This window comes from Catharus ustulatus, chromosome 2 (assembly GCF_009819885.2).
Source record: "Catharus ustulatus isolate bCatUst1 chromosome 2, bCatUst1.pri.v2, whole genome shotgun sequence".
Taxonomy (NCBI): domain Eukaryota; kingdom Metazoa; phylum Chordata; class Aves; order Passeriformes; family Turdidae; genus Catharus; species Catharus ustulatus.
The window spans coordinates 60,895-84,175 of NC_046222.1; the positions used below are offsets into that span (position 1 = coordinate 60,895).

The 23,281-nt window shown below is 43.9% G+C and overlaps 1 protein-coding gene across 2 annotated transcripts in view; it reads left to right on the forward strand.

Annotated features, from left to right (window-relative positions):
• Positions 1-23,281, forward strand: part of EVA1C (eva-1 homolog C) — a 45,635-nt gene that overhangs the window by 14,074 nt on the left and 8,280 nt on the right. For both annotated transcript variants that reach the window (XM_033084503.1, XM_033084496.1), the window contains exons 2-5: positions 7,831-8,027; positions 11,332-11,455; positions 14,288-14,440; positions 21,678-21,821. In XM_033084503.1, coding sequence (XP_032940394.1) covers positions 7,956-8,027; positions 11,332-11,455; positions 14,288-14,440; positions 21,678-21,821 — 493 coding nt within the window. In that variant the 5' untranslated portion in view covers positions 7,831-7,955. The remainder of the gene's footprint in view (positions 1-7,830; positions 8,028-11,331; positions 11,456-14,287; positions 14,441-21,677; positions 21,822-23,281) is intronic.

The following is a 23,281-nucleotide window of genomic DNA, read 5'->3' on the forward strand; positions in this document are numbered from 1 at the left end:
GAGTTCCTGAGCTCCACCACTCAGAGACCAGCATGTTTGAGTCTATCAGATTCTCTGATAGACTTTGGGGCAGGAAGTTTGGGGCAGAACTCTCTCCTGTCCCTGGGCAGATTGCTGGCACCTGACACACCATATGCTATTTTCATTGAAAATAAATAGCAGGGATTAGCTCCCCCCTGCCTTCCTGTTCCATCTGCTGCTGATATCCTTCCCATAAAGTGAGAGCTTCCAGTCTCAACTTTATTAGAGAAAGGGACTACAGACTTGTTCCAGAATAATACTCAGTTTTTTTTGGAAGTGTCCCCAGATAGAGAAGGCACTGCCTGACCAGTCAGCGCTTAGCAGAATTCTGTCATCTGCCCGCCATAATCTACAATTAAAATTGAAATATTTTGATATATTACCCAACACAGAGAAAACAGTGTCTTAAGGGAGCTGAAGAGCAGGAGAAGGCGTGGTTGTGCCTTATTTGTTCAGCATTGGTGAGTCATTTAGTCTGAATTTCTAGGCATTTTAAGAGTTTTGCTTCAAAGGTCTATTGTGTGGCTTCTGGCAACAAACTAAATACCAGTGAAGTTTGGCTCTTAATTTAGAATTAATTTTAAAACATCACTCACTATATAAGACCTAATTGAAAGCCTATGGTCGCTGGAAGGATTCCCAAGGATTTCACTGGGCTTCAGAAAAGGGTCTCAACCCACAAATATCTGTTTATTTTTCTTCATTGTATTTAATCTTGGATGGGAAGACAAGAATTATTCTTTCAGAATAATTTTGCAGTTCTTTGACTTTTCATTTCTTCAAGCTACAACTGAGTTGAGGACAAAGAAATGTTGCTGTAAAGAAAATCATCAAGTGCTGAGAGTGAAGTGGGGGGTGTATTTGTGCTTTTCTAGCTTGGACTTACTGTACTCTAAACCACCATAGCACTGCAGATCTATGAGCTGCCAGATTTCTGATTTTTTCAGACTTTCTCATTTTTTTCTGAACATCAAATATAGGTGGGGATAAAAAAAAAAATGCAGAGCTTGAGTCAAAGTTCTGCTTGCAAAACTAAACCTGTGTTTTGTTTTCTGAGCTGGCAATGAACAGCCCCCTGGTTCTCTTGGGGAACATGAACATGGAGGTGGGTTCATGATCATAAATCCGAGTTTTCAGACAAGCATTTCCCTCTAGTCCCTGAGCTTCTCCTACTGCTGCTTGCTGTCTTTGGGAATATGACAAATTTTTTGTCTTTGGTCATAAAGAGTGTCTCATTCTGTCTCCAGAAACAGTTGCTGCCCACAGAGCCTTTCTCTTGTTACTTCTTGTTAATGGCACTAGAAGAGGCTACTCTGTCTCCAGTCAAAGGGAGGATTTTTGGCAAGGGCAGAAAAGAGCCTTAAAGTCTCCCTTTTAACCCCATGCCTCTTGTCACCTTCTTTAGATGGGATGGAGAAAAATCTTCCTTTCCTACTGGGGTAGCTTCATATTACATCCCAGGACAAGTGTTTGCCCTTCTGGCTTCATGGAATAGCTGAGACGAGTATAACTGACTGTAGGGTGGAGTTCACTACAGATCCAAGACCTTGGGGAACCAGAACAGTTTGCCTCTTCCTGACACAAGAAGGAAAGAAAAGCAGAAAGCAAGTGAGAAAGCAGAAGTGCAATGGGGATCTCTCCAATTTCCTCAGAAAGCCATTGGAATACAATACACCAAGCATCACTTCTAGGAGACAACACAAGGGAATGTGGAAGCGTAGAGCTGAAGGACAGAGAACACCTGGGGAGGATGCGAGAAACAGAACAGGCATGTGGTGTACAAGTGCAGGATTCATGGGCTTTCCTACTCAATAATGGAACTCACTTAACTGCAAGTCTGAGCTGAGTGGCACAGAGAGGAACAGGTTGTGTGGTTCCTGGAGAAACTGGGACCAAAAAGTTCCAGTCTGTTCTTTATTTGTAATGGCTTGGCTTTGTTTTTTAGGAAGAGCTCACAGCTCAGCTTCTCGTGTGTGCTGCTGCTCTCTGAATAAATCCTGTTCAGACTGGAGTGTGAATGAGGTTTTGCACTGAATTATCTGCTGATCACCCGGCCTTTTCTCTGGCTTAAGTGGAACCAAGCTGTTGCTTAATTTGACCCTCAGATTTAACACACAGTGGGAATTAGACTCAGTAAGATGGTTATGATTCATGTTATGACCCATGACAGGGAAAAAATGAAGACAACCTCCTTAGGAAAGCATGCATGTGGATAAAACAGTTCATGGAAACCCTGCCTGATATCTCAACCACTGCTTTGATTGCCATTCTGTCCCAAAAGCATCCTCACTACTAGCTTGTGCATTTTCTTCTTGCAGACTTAATCCTTCATCAGTCAGTAAGGCTAGAGGAAACAACCTGCTCCACTGGCATGGGGCTGATGGCTCTCCAGGACAACCATCCTGTCTCTCCAGCTGCCAATCCACTTGCCACATTAGTCATTGAAACTGAATTGAAAGTGGCAGCTCAGGCTTCAATTTGCATGACACATGTAGGGACTTTATTTCTCTGAGCCTTGCACCTCTCAGGTTTGAAACTGGCCATTAAGCTTAAAATGTGTTGAATTGAATGAGGGAATGGCAGATGGACAGAGGTCAGGATCTCATAAGCTTCACCTCTTTTAGAAATGGGTACTCTCAAGGACCGATTCTAAGAAAAGCAGCAGCTCTGGGTGCTCTGAAAACATAGTAGGCATCTGGAAATGGAACAGGGTTTGTGGTCACTATCTTATTAGTGAAACTAAATTATCCCTAGTTTTTCCAAGGAGACAGATATCCTTTCTTAAAAAAAGATTTAGATAATACAAAAAGTAGAGCGATTATATGAAAAACATTTTCCTTGCACAGAAAACCAAGTTTTCATTCCATCTCTGCAGTACAAGTGAAAGGTTGAAGCTGGTAGGATGGTAGTCACTACCAAGAGAACAAGGTTGAGAGGAACAGTGGAAAAAGGCACACTGAAGAAACAAGCCATGGAGGGAAATGAAATCAGATTGGTGACTATTCAAGAAGGTATATATTAAGGAATTACAGATTTTTATGTGGATCTGCTGAGTAAAGCTGTTGTGATAATTTCAGAACAGCAAGAAGAGTAAAGAATGCCTCTAAGTGTATTTCTTACTGATTAAAGACTGTGACATGGAGTGTGGCTACAATGAGTCAAACAGGATGTTTACAAGGCACTTAGATAAAAAAGAATAAAATGATGAAGCAAGAAACATACTGACATGAATTTTAGAAACAGTCTCTTTCCTAGGTATTATTTTGCCCTCCTCAATTGCTATTTCTAAAAAAGAGCTGCTGCAGGCAGAATTTGCTGACAGGTGAAAGGGAATGCCAAGAGGCAGATCCTTGTCCCCGGGGGCACAGTAACCCTGGCACAGCATCACCTGTGGCATAGCTGCCTCAAGACCAGCAGAGAGTTTGGCAGATGGGATTGGGGCTGAAACTCAGGAGTTAATTTCTCCTCAGTGCTTCCTTCACAAACCAACATAGAACAGAGAGGAGAAAATATTGCTGGAGAAGTACTGCAGCTGGAGCCCAATCTCCAATCAATATCAGAGTCGTGCTTCTCATGGTGTTTGTAGTAGAGTGTAGTAACAATTCTGTTATCACTGCACGAAATCTCTTCCTTTAAACTCACCAATCTGGCTTGTGTATTATTAATGAGTGTTGGCACAATTCTTCACAGAACTGTGGGAGCTGATGGAGATTTACCGGACGGATTAGCCTTCTGGGACTCCCACAACAATATGTGTGCTATTTCGATCTATTTTGATCTAAAATAGATTAGTATGTCTTTAAAATGAGCTAGCAAATTTCTGTGCTAAGTAAACTAAATTGAACGATGCACAGGAACTGATGTTACTAAATCTGTGTATGAAGGCCCCATTCTGAGAGCCTTCATAGCTTGTGGACTACTCAGCCTCAGCCTCTAAAAATACTGCATTGCAAAGCTGCTCTCATACCCAAAAGGCATTACCTGAGTCAATGCTGAGATTGCTTTTAGTGTGTGCTCACATTGGGCTCACATCCTGAAATGGTCTTCTCCTTGATCCTTGCATCTGGGGAGCTCATGCCAGGGCAGAGAAGCTAGATTAAACAGAACATACACAAAACTTTCTAAATTCCCAGGCTTTCAGTGGTTTTAAGTGGGGAAAAAAAAATAAATCTGAATTTCCATGCCTTCATGTCTACTGCTACCCTTACTGTTGCTATTCAAAGTGATTATGCCAGGAGAAGTGGTTAAGTACGAGAAGCTATAACCTCTTAAGAATTCTTTTTCACACAAAGAAGTATCTATTTATTCTCTTATGCCAGTCATTTTTTTTAATAGTGTATCAGTCCTCCTTTTCAGTAAAAAAGTGATCAGTAAGGCTGAAAGCTTTGTTCAGCTGCTCAGCCTCAGTGTTTTGTGTGGTTCTCTCGTGCTCTGTTTTCTTAGTTGAAATTCTTTGTCAACACAGTGGATACTGTGACTAATTTGGCTAATTCTGGAAGAAAGGATTACGCTTGGATTCTCTACTGATGTTTTGAGTCTCACTAAAGGATCACAATGAATGAGTAGTCTGGGTTAGACAGACAGTTGGGTGGGATGATACCTTCTGGCCTTCAAATCAATGGGACCTTTTTGTTCCTGTGTGCTTTAGGCTTAACTTCTGAGCCAGTCTCTAACGTGTCATACGGGATTCCAGATGCAGAGCACCCCATACATTGCTTATGAATGTGTATCCTGGATAAATGGGAAAGCGCCTAGTGGGGCTTTCACACAGAGGTGTAGAGATATCATTGGGACACTGCAGTGTTGCCAAGGGTTTCTACTTTAGTCAATTCTCACAGCAGTTAAGTTTGTGGTATAGTTTCATATTGTTTTAAAGAGTGACATTTATTATTTCTGAAAAAAGAGGAACTTTATAGTCCTTGGAAAAGTAACTGCTGCAGCTGAACACCATCTCCCCACTGCATTACCCAACCCAGAAAACAATGAAAAAACTCCAGTATTAGGTTTAAAACATTAAGTCATCTAAGGTTTTTTTATAGGGTCTGGTTACGATTTTATGATTCTCTTTGCTCAGGGTAAGAAACCCCAAAAGTTTCTCACAAGTCCTCTCATTGTCCAGCCCAAGAGCATGCAGAGCCATGACTTCACTCTATCCATGCTGGTTGTGCTCCAGCCCTCCCTCTGCCCTGCTCTTCAGGGAAAGGGAATCTCTCTAGGAGCTAGTGAAGACTTCCCTGACATGCAGGGGACCAGGACCTGGAGGTCTGCTGTAGTCCAGGAACAGCCTCCAGCTCCCTTATTTAGATAGTAAAAAAATTTTTCCCCAAATTCACAACTAACAGATATTGACAAAGTAAACACAAAAGGAGAGGACAGAAAGCCACCCCAGGAGCAGCAACCCTCACAATGCCCTCACTCCTGATCACTACAGCTCTTATTGCTGGTAGAGATCACACCAGATTTCCCCCCACCTTTACATTGTTGTTTGCCTGAATTTGCTTCCTCTGGGAAAATGTGTTCCTGGACAGAAGTCAGTACACAATACAGGGATACTCATGGTCTCAAGAAGGTGAAGTTTCTACCAGAGTGACTACAAGCCACACTACCCAGGAAAGGAGGAGAAGCAGCAGCAGCTGAGAAAACTGCTGAGTGCAGGGCAGTCAGTGCCCCGCTACAACGAGAGGGCTAGCATTAGGACAGGAAAGAACCCGGAGTTTTTCACAGAAGGGTAAGAGGAAACAATGACTTTTGGAGTGGGAATCCTTCCTCAGCATGGGCTGTGAGCTGCTCCATATGTGTCTTTGTGTGCAGTAATGAAAAATGCAGGTTATCATGGTCTGCCTTGTGAGATGAGCAATTTAGATACTGTGTCACCACTCCTCTTATCAGAGAACATTAGGTTTCAGCAATTTCCATTACTATTTTTATCCTTTATTGTGTGCAAATTCACAAAGATTTTAGTAACAGCAGAGTCATGTTTAAGCTGCTTGGGAGACTGGAGAGCAAGAAAATGAAATATGATTATTTTCACCAGTCCATCTAATGTCATTTTTACAAGCGAACCATATTGCTCCTACAGAATCAGAGCAAGTCTTTTTTCTAAAGACATTTTCTTAAAGGATTGAATAGTTGCAATTGTTGGAGAAAGGTGCTTAGATTCTGGATTAGGAATTTGCAGGATCAAAGCAGCAGGTAAGATGCCAGGGAACTCATCCAAATCACAGCATAGCTGATATTCTTTAGGGAATACTGGACTGTTTTGTATACAGCACTCTTGGCCCCAAGTAACTTAAAACCCGAAGAACTGAAATGATTAAAAATGTTGGGTGGTATCTTTAAAGGTGTTGAGTGCCCACAACTCACCTTGGGCTGAATACTCTGACACTGGGCCCTTTATGGCACGCTGGTGATGCCAAAGGCACCCAGCAAGCACCACAGGAACCCCTCTGCAGCACTGGCCATTACAAAGTCACTTGGGTGCAACCGGGCACTCGGCCCTTTTCCTGGCAGCACTCGGCATCTCTCGGGAGCAGGCTGACAGAGGAGGGGCTCTGGCAAGGAACTTCAATTATTTGTGATCTCAATTACACAGAAAATGTAGGGGATGGATTTGGTTGTGGGCTTGGCTATTCTTTTTAACCTGTGAGAAGCTGTGGCGATTGCTGCTGGACTAGTCTCCTTGACATCCGGAGGGCAAATGCAGGGCATGACATTTTTTCGGTCCCAGTTCCAGTGCTCAGTCTGAGGTCAGTGAGGTGGGGAGCTCACCTGCAGCTCTGCTGCGCTGGAAGGTGCATCTGCCTGACTCCTGTCCTCCCCTAGGGAACAGTAAAGATAGCAATGGAGCAGGCTTCTCCTTCCTCCGGACTTCATAACTGATAGGGAAGCTGATTTTCATTATCCAGATGCACAGCTGTAGCTGGAAAAGATGCCAGAGAACTGACCCATCCTTGGAAGTGTTCAAGGCCAGATTATGTGGAGATCTCAGCAACCTGTTCTAGTGGAAGGTGGCAGGGTGGGTGGAACTCAGAGATCTTTAAGGAAATTTCCTTCCCAAGCCATTCTATCATTATATGATTTTCCTATCTTTTGCTTGGAATACTAAAGTTTCTATTTGAAAACCTTTTTGAAAATTGCTTGTCTTTGGGGAAAGTTTATGAAGGGCAGAAGTGTGAAAATTAAATGGGATATTTTATTTAAAGGGCAAATTTTTATTAACTGAAAGGAGCAAACTCTTCTTCAGTATTTTCTTTGAGAAAATTATTTTTTGTTTTAATGATACAAAAAAAGTCCTTGATTCAGCCTCAACAAGAAAATGTTCCCACAAGAGAACATGAGGGGCTTTCTTTCCTTCCATTACACTTATGAGTGTGTGAAACACAGCTGGCCATGAGCCCAAAAGTGCAGCACATCCTTTTAACAAGACATATAAGGAATACCTTAGGCATCTGGAATGCAAGAACCTGGCCCAGAAAACCCAGCAATACCCTTCTGGCTGCTGCAGACACACCCTGGGATTGTGAGCAGCCAGGACTGGCAAGGGCCTGAGCCACGTATTGTCCGTACAACACATCCTGCTGCTGCTGGAGTGCTGGGAGGGCTCGCACTCCCTGCCACGAGACCTCGTGTTTTCCAGCCTGGAGTGCTATGAGCACGTAAGGGGTGACCCATTCAGAGAACTGGGTGGCTGCAGGCCAGATGTATAACCTTGACTACAATGCCCTTTCCGCAGACTGACTGTGGTTTTCTTATTATCTAACGAGCTTGTCATTTCCTGTGCTAGTTGTAACAGAGCTGAATATTTTCTAGGTTACCTAACGAAGCTCCTGCAGAATCACACCGCCTATGCCTGCGACGGGCAGCACCTGAGCCTGCACTGCCCTCGGCACTCGACCATCAGTGTTCAGTCAGCATTTTATGGGCAGGACCCCCACATGTGCAGTGCTTGGGAGCCTGAAACCAGGATGACAGAACCCAGGAACTGCGTGGCACCCACCTCTTTGCAGGTACCGCAGATTGTAAAGGTTCTTAAGGCACAGAATGTCTTCCCTGCTGTTTCTGTGCAAGTGTTCTCAGCCTTGAATGAGGTGACACTGTACCTATGGCAGTTTACCACCAAAAGTGCTACAGCTGGAAGGGTTTGTCTGGACAGCAGGGTGTTACCAGAGGATTCTGAGAGCTCTGAAGATTGCCTTCTGTTGTGATGAATCTTGCTTTGGAAACCCCATGCTTAAAGTTCCCTAAAATAGTCCACTCCTTTCCATTCAAGGGCTGATCATAACTGAGTTAAACCAGTCTTAACCTATCACACAGGCCCTCCTTGACCACAGGGGAGGACACAAGCATTGGACAGAGTGGGGTTAAAAAGCCACTGAATAAGATGACATCCTGGTTGGGATTTGGCTTGTTGCACGCCTGTCTTCCCTCACTGAAAAGGCACAGCAACAGCTGAACAGCAAATCCCAAGAATTTCTGCAGATACCTGCATTTCTGTGACTACCTGATTTGTGTCAGCAACATCCCACGGTTTGTTTGCTGGCCTGCTTCAGTATAGCTTAAAATGATTTATACTTCATCAATGATTACTTTCTGCTGTGGAGACTTTTGTAACAACGTCTGACTTACGCTGCTGTCAAAGGCTTGTTTCATCTTAGTGAAAAATGCCCAGTGCTGTTCTAAATTCAGTAAATCATTGCAAAAATGAGTAGTCAGTGGAATCTGAACATGTTCTGTTGGTTAAACCTGTGAACGCTTAACAGAAGTTTTGATGCAGATTGCAATATTTGTGTCTGTAGACCACAGGTTGGTTCCTTGTTGACATCAGGGAGTATCTGTTCCCACCACCACTGAGTTGAAGGGTATTATGAAGTGGTTTGGCAGTAGTATCCTCTCTCTAGAAACAGTATTAGGGCAATTTTATAAGTGTGGCTTGCCCGTGATGTACTGCAGTTTTTGAGGACATTCCAGACATGACCTATGGGCCATGTGAAAGTACATCTCCCCACCAAAAACAGCAGGCCAGATGCATCCTTAATGTTACATTACTGACCGCAGCAAAGCGGCACCAAGGATTATTCTGGACTTGTGAGTGCCTTTGTGGGGTCTCCATGGGCAGTTTCTTTCCTTGAATATAAGAAACACGGCATGGGGTAACTGTTGTATAAACTACCATCATCATTCGGGCACTGTGACTGATCAAAGGCATGAAAGCATTTTGACAAGGCCATGAATTTGTGTGAGATAGAAATGCTCTGCATCTCAGGGAGTTCCAGGTCTGTTAAGGTGATGGGACACATCTTGTAAACGGATTTCTTAGAAAAGAGCACCAGAGACCTCACCCCTGCTCCCATTCCCTTTGGAAGTGGGTCTGCAGTCAGCACAGACAATGTCCTGTAGCTGGGAGGAAGCATCACAAGCACCTACGACAGAGAGCTCTCATCAGGGGGATCACCACAAAGCTGGATCTGGCTAGAGACAGTAATTGCCCAGTGCTATTTTGAGTATTGTTGCTTGCTTTGTTGCTGCGTGCTTTTGTACAGCATCGAGACAGAAATTGCAACTGCTGTTTACATTAGGCAGGAGAAAATACAAACAGATGCACAGGAGATGATTCAGCTCAGGTGCAAACAGAAGGTGACTCAGCAGGGGAGAGCTATCTCTATTTACTAAAGAAGTAACTCTGTTTCACTGCTCCCTTCCAGAACTGTGCCAATTAAGGAGGAGTTACTATTTTGACTTGCAACTCTGTAAAGGGAAAATTGACTGATAAAATTACGTCTACTGTGCTTTCCTTCCCTTTTAAACTCTTTAGAGTGCATTTAATGCTCAAAAAGTGTTGAATGCACGTCCTCTTCCTCTGCCAATGGGAGTTGTAGGATCATTACAGTGTGCTCCCAAAGTGTGTCATTTCTGCTTGGGAGGGAAGGTTTCCAGTGATGACAGCAGAGATCCAGCCACTGCCAACTCTCTCAGCCTGGAAACAGGAATGCAGCTTGTGCCACCACAGTGGTAGATTTGTGATCTGGTCTCTTGACATGACTGAGACCTCTGCTGATGAGAAAAAAAGAAAAAATTCCCATAGATTTTGAGGGACTACCTAAAACTATCAGAATGGTTTATTAGTTACTCCTGTTAAGAGGGGGGTGACCTGGAGACAACACCCTCCTTTGTCACAGCCTGCTGTGATTTTAAACATCACGAATCTTGTGCACAATCACCCAGACTATCCAAAAATAGTGCCGGAAAAGCCCTCTCTTAACTGAGTTTTGGAGGGGAATAAGAATTTCCTAAATACCCTGCTGCATTTAAACTGTGTGTTTTTAGGTGCTTGTGTCTGTGTTAAAAACTGGACAGACTGGCCCTGGCAATGTCTTCATATTTTCTGCAGCTACAGTTCCAAGAGCACAGCTGGAGTGGGAGCACAGTGTGAGCACTCAGTCCTTTTGCCAGACTGGGAGAGAGCCCACACGACCCTTTTGTATAACACTGCTGTCCTGTTTGTTGTCTTCCTCTGTTGCCACTCCCAGGAAAGCTGCACAGTAAGAACCAGGATATATTGCTGGGCCAATAAATTTGGAGTAGGTATGACCTTAGAACAGCATTAAAAATCACCCCACAAAACAAGACAAGGAGGCTGAGGACAGACTTGCACATCTGTGCTATCCAATCAAACCAATTCTGAAATTTGCTCGTGGCAAGCCAAGTAAATATCTGAAAATGTAACTGCAAGCGAGAAGGAAGTGCCCCTTAAGCAAGAGGTCCTACACATGGCTTACATTACTCAGAACTCTTTCAAGTGAAGATTATATACAGAGCATGTTCAGGTACACGTAAGCAGATCAAGACAAAGTGGTTAAAAGACACCTTTCTGGTTATCCTGCTTTCCCTGGACACTGCACTCCCACAAATGTGCTCAGGAGTGTGCGAGTGCCTCAAGCGTGTCAGTGAGACAGCTGGGGGCTTAGTGTGTTCCCGTGTGCTCCGGGCTCTGCACCATGGAGGCTGTGGTGGCACTCAGGGGAATTAGGCCAACCTCCCCAGGCGTCCCCAGAGCCAGAGGGAAAAGTGACAAACAACAGCAAGTTGGTAACATCTTAATTTGCTGTGAGCATGGCTGTGATTAACGTTGGCCATGACTCCAAGTCCAGTAGAGCTATGGCCTAGATCCAGTGATACAGATGTTTCTTGCATGTTTATAGCCAAAAAGTTGTGATTTCTCTCCTGTGTAGAACAAAGTACAACTAAGTGTTTTCATTGCTGTATAGCTTCATACCTTGTTGTCAAGACTATCCTTTTTGCCCATTGTTCTAGAAAGTACTGGATGAATGCCAAAACCTGAGATCCTGCCAACTCCTTGTCAATAGTCGGGTTTTTGGGCCTGATCTGTGTCCAGGGACCACTAAATTCCTCCTTGTCTCCTTTAAATGCAAACCTAGTAAGTAATCTTTATCAGGCAAATGTGTTTCTCTGCGTGTTTTATTGCTTGTTTTGGTTAAAATGCCACTGCACAAGGCTTTGCATAAATCCACGTGAAGTTTTGGGGCTCTTGGATTGGTAACAAATTGTTGTTTTCTACTTTACCTTAGCACTCCTTGTGTTTGCACTTTCAGGGTGCTTGCTGCCAGTTTAATGACCTGTGTAGTTTGGCAGGGGCAGATGTCAGACATCAGACTAGAAAGGAAAAATGTTATGGAAATTATTTTTAGTGAGATAGCAATGATAATGTCCTATTAGAAAGAGCTGAACAGCAAAACCAGGTGCTTGGGCTAAGGATCCAAATGAAGAAGGTATCCTAGGAAGGAATATGCAAAAATACCTAAGGAGCTGGGCCCAAAGCTTTTAAAGATTAGAAATACCTCCCGTTTATGGAATAATGGCCAGAAGACACATGTGCTGACTTGGTTAGAGGCTTTCCCTGTAGAATCACCTGTACTCTGTGCAGGTATTCGATGCTGATATGTGAAGGGACAAATCTTGCCTCAAAGAGAATCCGCTCTGTAAATATGAGAAAGGGGAAGAACGATGAAGACAATCCTCATGAGATTGCCTTTATTGGTGGTTTGTAATCATTCTCCTTGTTGCTATGGTATATGAGAACAAGCTTCAGTAGCGTGGGGCTCAGCTCTTTTGGCACTGAATTCCCAGTGTGTCTGAAATGGGTCCCAGGAAAGACAGCTGAATGATGATTTATGGGTATATTCCCCAGGCAACACAGAAACACCGACCCACAAGCAAAGGAGAAAGCACTAAGGGGGTTTTCTTTGATCAGAGCACTAAGATAGACATCAGTGGTAGAACAGGAGTCGGTGGCAAGCAAACTGAAAGGCCAGCTCACACTGAAAAGTGGAAGTCAGAGCGCAGAGATGGAGCGGAGTAGGCAGATGTTACCTTCGGTAAAGCACTGACTCAAGAACTCCCAGGGAGATACCATTAAGGGAAAGAAAATGTCTGAAATTTCAAATTTTCATTATCTGTTTTACTAGATCAATATTTTAACTCTTTTTGCTAATCAAAAGTGAACTGGGTTCCTGTTTATTACTTTTAGAAGCTACTTAATATTTTTTCCCATGGGAGATGAGCTTCTTTGAGTATATAATATTTTCTGTTATCTGTATTTTTAAAAAGCTGGTCAAAAGCATATTCAACAGCAACTGCTGCCTTCAGAATTGAGGAATAGTCCAATTCCACTGCAAATGACATGATTTCTTGTGACAGGAAATTTATATTTGTAGGTAAGATACCAATATTGTTAGTCTTGGCAGTGGAAAACATCCTTACTCAGGAAATCACTTCAGGATAACTTCAAGCATATTTTGCAGTCTCCTTGCCTTCAAGTGGCCACTTAAGCAGTTGCCTAAATCCCTTAGTTTTTAATCTATTTAAAATTATTGCTGCTGTATCTTTGCAGAGCTTTATGTTGGGCTCTCCTTGTCTGATACCACTTGGGGTTATATGTACTTCCACAGCCTCCAGCACAGCCAGGCAGACTCAGAGCCCAGCTGTAGGCTGTCAGTCCTTGGGCACAGCCCCCAGGTTTTTGGCCTACTTATGTGTGCATGGGAGGTGCTTCTGCAGAAGTCACAACCTGCAGTAGGTCAAGTATTTTTCAAAATGTTTTCAAAAATGTTTTCAAAATATTTTTCAAAATCACTCTTTTATACACTCAAGCTTGTGGCTGTTGATGAGCTCGGACTGTTACCAAGAACATTAACCCATTCTGTTATCTGTTCTGTTTTGGATGAAACAATAATGTTTTCATTCATGAGTACAGAGGAGGCTTTTCTCTCTCCAGTTCCCAAAGAAGTAGCATCCACCCTCCACTCACAGGGACACCACTCACTAACAATAAGGTTTCCCTTTTCTTCTGCTCAGCTCAGGAATCTCCTTTTCCTGTTTTCACATTTTTGAGGACAAAAAAAATGGAGGAGAATAAACTCTTCTCCCTGGCCTTATCTGCCATAAAAAGGTTTGGCACCACAGTTCAGCCAGGTAGACTTAAGAAGGTAAAAGGCCACAAACAGACCAGACCGGCTGCTTAGGCCAGGTGGCAGACTTAAACGGGATCCCTAGGAGGAATAAGCCATGAAGATGAGCTCAGTGCCTTCCCTGCATCTCCTGAGGGTGCTGCCAGGGTGCCTGTGCCAGCTGAGCAAGGGAGGGGGCATTTTTCTCAGGCTCCTAGTTCACATCACTTACCAGCCAAGCTTTCAAAGGAGCCCTTGCTGGATAGTGCTGCCTAGGGAAACCCAGCGACCTTGGTGGAGCAATGAAAACACAGCTGAGAGCGCTGTCTGCCTTGGGATGGGACCCTGTCCTGGCCTTTTGTCCTCCCGTGGTCTGTGCCTCAGCCACGGCTGTCACTGCAGAGCACTGCCGGCCCTGCCCGTGACTGATGAGTGTGCTCAGGCCGCTGAGAATGCAACAGCGTCCTGAGGAGACACAAAAGGGAAGGATGAAGCTTCTCTCGCTGAGCAGAAGTGGAAAGAAAGCCAGGAAAGCAGGGAGGCTGTTCCACTAGGAGATTGGCAAAATTAGGGTTTTCCATTCTGTTCAAAATGGAGTCACGGGCTCTAGACAGTCACTTGGGCACAATTCATTTGGAAGAAGCACTCTGCTCTTGACTTTGTGTCTGGCTGTACAGATGCCACGTGTCACTTGCAACAGCACTTGCAGGAAAGCTGGTTTCTGTCCTGCTGCTATTTGCTATTAACAGTCCAGCTATTTAAATTGCCTCACGCTATCATATTGCTGTTTGCTTCTACTTTAGCTGAATACAAAACCAAATCAGCATGTGAAAACCAGGAACTGAAGCTCCACTGTCAGGAATCCAAGTTCCTTATCATCTACTCGGCCACCTACGGCAGATGGGCACACGAGGAGAGCGTCTGCTCAACAAAGGCGGAGCACACACCCCCCTTTGGTATGTTTGGGCACCGCTGAGGGACATTCTCTAGGCAGGAGCACAGGGAAGAGAAGACACAGGTGGGGAGAAACTTCAGGTGCAAGAGCAATGGTGTTTTGAAAGCATCAGTGATGGAAATGTGAGAGAGATTATTCCTGAAACTCAAACAAACTGCCCAATAGGGGGGAGGAACATAGAGGAAGAAATGCAGCAAAGTAATAAGCTTTCGTAGAGGTAATCAGTTCTTAGTATGATTACAATCAAAAATCAGTTCCCTTGCCTGTCTTGAATTTAGGCAACATACACTGAATATCACCTGCTTGCCTCTCTTCCTCCAGCTTCAGACAATGACCAGGTGACCCAAGTGTCACGATATTGTGTCTTTCTGCTCCTTCTTCTCTGATACCAGTTTCTGCCAGATATTCCCTGCCTTAGCTGCACACTGTACAGAGAGGATCTGTGGGGCAGGGCCACTGCTTTAGATGCTGCTGTATGACCAGACCCCAAGGCTGTGGTGGCACACTAGAAAGTTACATGTACCTAGGACTTCTCTCTGGCACCAAATCAGGAATGTCCTATGTATGTAGCACTAAACTGAATATTATGTTCAGTGGTGACACCAAAGGCATGAAGGTATCTTCTCACACCATGGAGAAGCCAGCACGAGATGAGTGTGCTGTTCAAAGCCCTTGGTACTACACAGGGAAGGGCTTGCATGACTGATGCCAGCCCTGTGCTTAAAGGCTGAACATTGCTCCTAAGAAACATGCTTTATGTGTCACCTATGAGAAAGCATCTCTGAACATCAAGAAGAGACCAACAATTAATCCTAAGAGCCTTTTGTCTGAAAGCCAACGTTTCTATTTAGTTACATAGGTATTATTAAAAATTTATAGGCTGAAAATCTCAATCTGTTCTTCAACAAGAATCTATTTAACATTGCCATGTCTGTTTTACACCGGCTCTCTTGAGCCTTCACACAGACTTAGCTGTGCCTGTCTGTTCTGTGGAGACACATTTTGGCAGGTCTCTGACAGGCCCCCACACCCCTTATGACAGTGGCATTGCCAGGTGACACAAGGCAGGGCAGAGATGGCTTGCCTGATCAAGAGAGGCTGTCACCACACTTAGGTCTTGCATTTCACTGACCTCTCAAAATCACTCCCTTGCCTCTAATGTCAGCACTCACAGGTCACAGATCAGAATTCTACAAACCTTTCCTAATGGATAAAGTTTCCCAGGATAAAGAGAAAGTATTTGCAGGAGCAACAAGCTCTGCTGTGGCCCCTGTGTCCAAGCACCTGTGCAGCAGCACCTTGGCTGGCACTGGTTTTGTGCTCTGTAAAGCAGCTTAAGACACCAGTAATAGGAGAGAGCAGAAAACCTGAGACAACCACAAAGTAGATCTACAGAAGGTAGATCCTTGTATAGATTTCCTACTACTTAATGGAAGTGCCTGGCCTCTTCCTGCATGGTACCAGTGACCTTCTGCAGGTGGTAGAATTTCCAAAAGCCCCTGTGTGGCATGGGAGTTCAAATTCAGTTATCAGAAAGAACTTGGCATTTAGGAGTCAGATCAAATCAACTCCAGATCTATCTGTCTTGAGCCTGAATCTTATTTGTGTGGTTATTTAAGCACCTACAGATGGAAGTGGGTGCATGATTAGAATTCTGCAATGACTGTGCACCTTTCTCTCAGGGAAAACAACGGTAATTTGAATTTAATGCCTTGAGACATGTCTTCCTTCCTGACTCAGAGCCCATGTACCTATTTATGTTTGCACCAAAAGCTGAATTGGCTCCAACACACATCCATTACTGCTTCTGCTCACATTGGTGCAACCCGGCCTAAGGGCAGTGCTTAAGCCATTCCAGTTCTTTCACCTTCTCTTCATCACAGAGAAACCGTGAGGGGATTTTTTTAGCACCATGCAGAAGAGAAGTCACCCTTAGGTCCTAAGCTCAGAAAGTCTCTGGTGAGCTCAAAAGTTTTGCATCTATTCATACCTGATACAGTCCTGCCAGGTGTACCGGGTATTGAATTAGATACTTCTCCAGATCTTGGCTACCTGTTGATATGTGTGATAGCAAGGAAAAACTGCAGCTTTGGGTTGGGACAGATGTGCTCTCAAGCACCGCTTTCCTGTGAACCACCTGCCAAATCAGCTGACAGATTTTCAGAGTTTTTCTTCAAAGGGAGCCCAGGAAAACGTAACATTTCTTTGGCATAAAGGCTCTTTTTCATATAGGAAATAAATTACATAAATCCATATCTGCTGTGGGAGATATCTGTCTGGTCTTGAGCACTTGCAGGATCCTGAGCCTCACCTCCACATTTAGCATGAGTATTTACTCATGCAACTGGTTTTCTGAGCTAGTTTAAATGGTAAAAAAACAGCTTCTGCAGCTGTCCAAGGTCTGGCACTGTAAAGACTGTACAGAATTTCCAGCAAGCAACTTCTCTGTTTTGCTAAGACTATCAAAAACTTCCCAAGAAAATTCTGGGTGTGGTTCTGTAGCAGATGGTTCTGCCTAGAGGAATCCATTATGCCCAGCACTAAAGCAGGAAACCACAGCAGTTTTTTCCTGCATGAACTGCTGACTTTCCAGACCCATTATCTCTTTTATATTTATACTAACATGTGTATGAGGAAACAGAAAATTCATTGGTCAGAAGCTGTTAAAGAATTGTGCCAGAACAGGTTACCATAGAGAACACCAGGAAGATTGAGGTCAACAAACACCTCTCAAATAATAAATTTTGCTGGTTAATACATGAAAATACCTGAAAGAAGGCTTGGTAGGGGGTTGCCTCTAGGCTCACCTTGCAAACTAGAACACTGCAATATCCTTGCCAGAAATTCCTCTGGATGCACATTATCTGGTCAGATGTGCGATCCCCCTCAAGCACCAGTGACCAGCAGAGCTCTGTCACGGTTCACATTGCTGGAAGGTGGGGCTCTTGCCAGTACAGCCCTCTCTTTTACCTGATCCCACTTCTGGAGGGTTGAGAGGGGAGGTGGAGAATTCACAAACTCTCATCACAGCTTGCACTGTGCCATGACAGACCCTGGGCTTGGGCTCTGTCCTAGTCTCCTCTTCCCACTGGAATTCAGATAAGAGGAAGGGGTGAGAAAGTCAAGCAAGGGGGATTTTCAAAATCCTGTAGGTTCCTTCCAGTCCAACTAGGTGCCATGAGTTTTTTTTAATGTAACAGGACTCTATGATGCTGTAATTATTATTATTTTTTTTATATTATAGCCAATTCAAAAAGCCTTATATCTCTTACTCACTTACTGACTGAAAAGCTTTTGGTTTCTGTCTCTTACTAAAAGATGTACTCTTTGCCTGGTGTGAGCCTGTCCCCTGGGAAGGTCTCTTGAGAGCAGAAGTAACAGCAGTGAAGGCACAAACAGCTTCAGGCAGATCTGGAAATATTTCCACACTGCCTTGGCACTTTGGGCATGGGAGACAGGAGTCAATTAATTTTGTGGATATGAAAGTAAGAATAAAATAATTCAATTTTGCTTCCACCAAAAAACCCCTTAAGTCAGCTCTCTCTATGTGCAGACATCAGATATGAAAAGGTCCTTGTCTGTGTCAGCCCGAGCAAACTGGAGAGCTTAGTAGGTGCTTTGGGCCCCAGGAGGTGCCAGCAGGAGCCCTTGCATCCTTTGCCCCAATAAATGTTGTCAAGACAACCCCTTGAATTTTGTCAAGAACAAAACTTCCTTAAAAGAAGAGTTTTTCAGAGCAGTGGCAGAATGAGGAGTGATTGTTTGAAGGGAGGAAGAGACCAGCCACCATTTTTAGAGGTCAAATAACTTTCTTCTGAGATGAGCAGGGAAGATCAGATTTGGCTGGTGGAAGTTGCTTGGAGCACACTGAGCAGACATCAATTCAACCAGTAATGTTTTCTTTACCAGCAGTTCAGGGGTTTCTCACATCTATTTTTTCATGGCTCACGTTTGTGAAAGGTTTGGAAAAGTACACTTGGCCCTCAAGTCTAGAAGGAGCCAAGGAATTCCTGTCTGTGCACATGCAGGAGCAGGGAGTCTGGTTCCGGCTACCAGGAAATGGAGAACCACACTTGTCTCTAGCCCCTTGTGTTTGGTGGGATGGATCCCCCACTGTGCACATGAATGTGCAAAGAGGAGAGAAAGACCAAGTTGGGGGGTTTTTTGTACAAAAGTGCTGCCAATCACATTGTGTGTTTCTGCTGGAATCAGCAGTCCAAGTGGCCCTTTTCTGATGCATAGGCAGGACCCTGTGTGCCATGCTCTTACATAAATTACCATATTATTTCAACAACTTTCTTTAGGGGCCAGCAGCCTTAGCTTGCTCCAAACTCCAGTTTCCCCTTGTCAGTTCTTGTCCCCACAGTGGACATCTGGGCTCCACAAAGCACAAGCTGTCCTGATTTGGAGGTATGAAATTTTGCTTTCAGTTGATTTTAAAAGCGAGCTCCTTATTCTTCTGTGGGTGGGCACAGCCCAGAACACATAAAGCAGTAAGGGGCACTTGGGGATGAAAGCAGTTGGAAACAACTTGGAGAGGCAGGGACAGGACGTGGTTGCCGGAGCCTGGCAGAAGATGCTCCATCACCTGCAGGTTTTGTGCGGCAGGGTGCAAAGAAAGGGAGGGAAAGCTCCTCCTGTCTGAATTCAGAGAAGCTTTAAGAAACCAGAAGACAAATTGCTTCTCATTAAAGCCAGCGTGATTTATGGCATGCTATTTGCATGCCAAAACTTTGCCAAACAAAGCTAATTAGGGAGCTGAAAGAGCCTTTCCTCCAGAAACAAGGCTCTCTACTTCAACTATTAAATAGCTGCAGTCAGACTGGATAGTTTATTACTGCATTAAGAACCTCGTCCTGACACCCGTGTCCCTGTGCCATCCACAGCAGTGTCTGCTACAAAAGATCCACGACAGTCTTGGTGTGTAACAAGCAGCTTTGGGAGAAAGGCGTGGAGAATGGAGTGTTTTCCCAGCCACACATTGCTGCCTTGTCTGCCACCGCTGGATGCCAGCAGCCTTTCAGCACTCCAGCAATGTGCCTTTCCAGAGGCAGGTTATTGAAAATGTATGGTAGCAGTCTAATAAGCCCCAGGGATATCTGTGTAGACCAAACAGCACTCACTCAGAAAGAAGCCACATTGCATAACTACGTTCATCTCCCAATTCATGGTTTCTTTGGGGCCATTACATGGGATTCCTTTACTCAAAACACAGCACTGACCTCTCCTCACCCAGTCACTGGAAAAAGGTATTTTACCAGGAGGAGGGTAAGTTATTCAAGTTAATCCCATCATAGCTGCTGGGAGAACTAGTGAGAAGGTAGCAAGGCCACATGTAAACCAGACAGGATTTTTTATGTTATAAGACTTTCTATATAACATCTGTCCTGTCCTGCAGAAGAAACAGGACACAGTTGGCATTTACTCACCTGTAGCACCAGAAAAGCCTTGAGAGGTTCTCCAAAAACTGGCCTGCCAAGAACCTGCAGGCATATGATGACTGGCTCCTCAGGGAGAGGAGCCAAATCCAACATGGATAGAGATGATAAGAAGCTATTAAGTCCCACAGAAACATGAGCAAAGGCAAAATGAAACATAACATTTTTCATGTAGCCATATCCCTGAATACGTAGAAAACCATCACCACAGCATCCCTCCTGGGAGCTACTCCTCTGAGACTAGCTCCCAGGGAAGGAAATTCTATAGAAAACATAATTCAGTTTGCCAGTTTGCTGTTGTGCTTCCAATCCACTCATTTATGAATCACCTGACAACTCCTCCTGATACTCTCCAGTTGGTTTTGCACTTGCCAAAGGAAGCTATCAGCTGCCTAAAACATCCATCCAAATATATCCTTACTCATCTGAAATTACCAGGGAGGGAAAGTAAAACTGCTGAGTTACTTAATCAGATCTACCCAATGCTTTAGGTGAGCCCATCCCTGCATTCCCAGTAGTCTCTTGGGACACACAGGTATTGGGATTTTAGGTCACTGAAAAGTCAAAGAGCTCTCTCCAAAAATCCATGTCCAAAGCAACCCACGAGCCCTTTGCCAGACACATCAGCCCAGTATCTCGTGATAGCTCAGGTATATGACTTATTTAGTGATGGTGTCAGGGAGTTAACTCGAAAAATCACAAATCTGCCCCATTTTCACACATTAAATGTCAAGAATTCAGTCTCAAACCTTCTCTTCTGTTTGAAGAGATTTGGGGAACCTTTGGAGTGTGTTTGCAAACAGTGTTTGTCCTTCATCTGAAGAGGCAGAAATGAGCTGCAGCAGTTGGCAGGTGACTGCAAGCCATCCTTCAATGTAGAAAGAGGGACTGTTTCAATGCCCAGAGAATGTTGTTTCAGACCTCTAGAGCACCCTTGTCTCAGAAGACTGGAGTGAGACATATCTGTCATACACAGAAAGCTGCAGTGTGGGGGGTGATGCAGAAAGATTCAGAGAAGGATTACTTGCTCCAAACTTACCCTTTCTGCATCCTTTCTGTTTAGAAACCAAAACTACAGGGTGTTTTTTGCCCTGAGGCTTGGAGTTTAGTACATGTGGATACAGAGAACTTAATCACATTTAGAGACATTCTTTTTTTTTTTCAAAGCAGAGTGTGACTCATACACTTTCCCACTCAAATAATTTCAGCTCCAGTGCAAAACCCATTTTTGGAAGCCGTGTGTTTCCCTGGTTAAATATTGAGCCCTTTTTGACCTCTTTAGTAAATCAAAAGCTACTTTTTAATACCTCAACTTCCTTGTAGCCTGAGCTTTTGCAACACATAAAAATTGATCTCACCTGACTTGAACTGAACTTGGATATCCAGTCGACCCATTTCAGTAACCCAGGGCTGAGAAACAGACTTGGAAACAGCATTTCATCTCTCTTGATCTGAGATGGAATAGATAGAGAGCTATTTGTGCTTATTTTTCCCAAGACATCTGAGTGGAACATGAGACCTTATATTGGGCACCTGTTTGGAGCTTAACGAGACTCTTCTGCACCCTTACTGTGCACCTGTAAGGCAACATGAGAGAGTTACCTCACTGCAAGTTCACATTTTTATTGCAGCTGACTTTCTTGCATTGACACATCTTAATATTTAACTCTGAAGTCCTGCTAAGGCAAAGTTACACCTGAGATAAGGTGCAGATTTGTATCTCTAGCCATGCATCCAGCAGGTCTCATTTCAGATAACACCAGGGTGTTGTATATTTATTGTACGTATTTTTTCTTTCAGACTGTTTGTCTTACACAGCGCTGGAAGTGTTATCAAAGAGGTGTTACGGGAAACAGAGATGCAAAATCATTGTCACTAGCCGGGACTTTGGAAGTCCATGCCTACCTGGAGTGACAAAATACCTAAATGTCAGCTATGCATGTGGTAAGAGCAAATGCACTGTCACTTTCAAGCCCTCATTTGTGTTTGCAAAGACACACACACACACACGGGCACTGAGCTTTCCTAAATATTGCTTCCCTTTAACACGGGAAGTTTGTGACACAGCCATATAAAATATGGGAACAAACCCCTGGGCACAATGGCACCTAACAAACAATGGCATGAAGGGTTTTTGTGCTATTAAAAAAATGCAACTGACAATAAAATATCAGTGATGTAGTTCAATATTTTTGAGAAATACTATAAAGTTAAGAGTTTGTTCCACAGAGTTTACCTGCAACAGAGCTAGGAAAAATAACCTGGCATTGCCTGGTATCAGAGCAGGTAAAACAGTCCAGCATAATTGAAGTACTGTGTACAAGCTCAGCCCTGAAACCTGATTCATCAGAGTACATCTACAGCGTCTCCCTTACAGAGGGGTTTCCTTTCTCATGGAAAGGGAAGTGAAGGTTTATGAAGAGTAAAGGCTTGAGGGCATACATCCCTTGCAGGATTGAAACCTACTTCAGGAATAACCTCAGAAAAGAGAGAATAGTTTTCCACATTGTTTTCTATAGACTAATATAATTTCATCAGAGGCCAGCAGAATTCCCTAAAATACTTCAACAGGAGCAGCTCCACAGGTGCATACTGAAGTCCTTTGGCTGCATCCCTAGTGAGTCAAAGAGCACAGGTTACCTGAGATACACTTTTAAGAACAGCAGTGTAGGATTGATAGCCAGATCACCTCTACCTGAAGAACGGAGGAAAATGAGCCCCGAGAGATTTTCAGTCTCCCCAGGAATTGATTGTCAGCTGTGAAAAGCGGTTTAGTAATTCAGCTTCCTATTATTGGAGGGATCTGGGAATCTGCCATCGCACCAATACATTATACTGTTGTGCAGCTGCCTTTATGAACAAGTTAGTGTTATTCTCATTAATTAGCATGAGTCTAATTACCAGTCATTCCTCCTTGCACCTTTGTGTACCAGAAAAGCAGAGTGAGTTTGTTTGCATTGGAGTTATGCATTCTGTTATTTAGGGATGTGGTTTTGCAAAAACACATGGGTAACAAATAGTGCTCTTTGGTGTTGCTGGCAAGTTTGGAAGAGTTTTTCTTCTGCCAGATCTTACTGGGCTGTGCAATCTGAAGCACTGGCCAATGATTTGCAGATCTGATTATTTTACAGGTCATCTAACAAACACGAGAACAATTTGGCATATTCCAGAATGACATTTCACATTGATTCTCCTCACTAGAGGATGCCTACTAATTTGATGCTTCCCAAGATAATGCAAATACATCTCCCCCTATAGTGACAGGAACTCAGCAGAGCAGAACACTTTTGTTCTCGGGGATGTGCCACACTTCAAAGTAATTCTGTCATGATCAGGAATGTGAAAAAACCCCATACTCCCCACCCACTGGTCAGCACCTGTTTAGGGGTAGTGAGTCTGGCTGC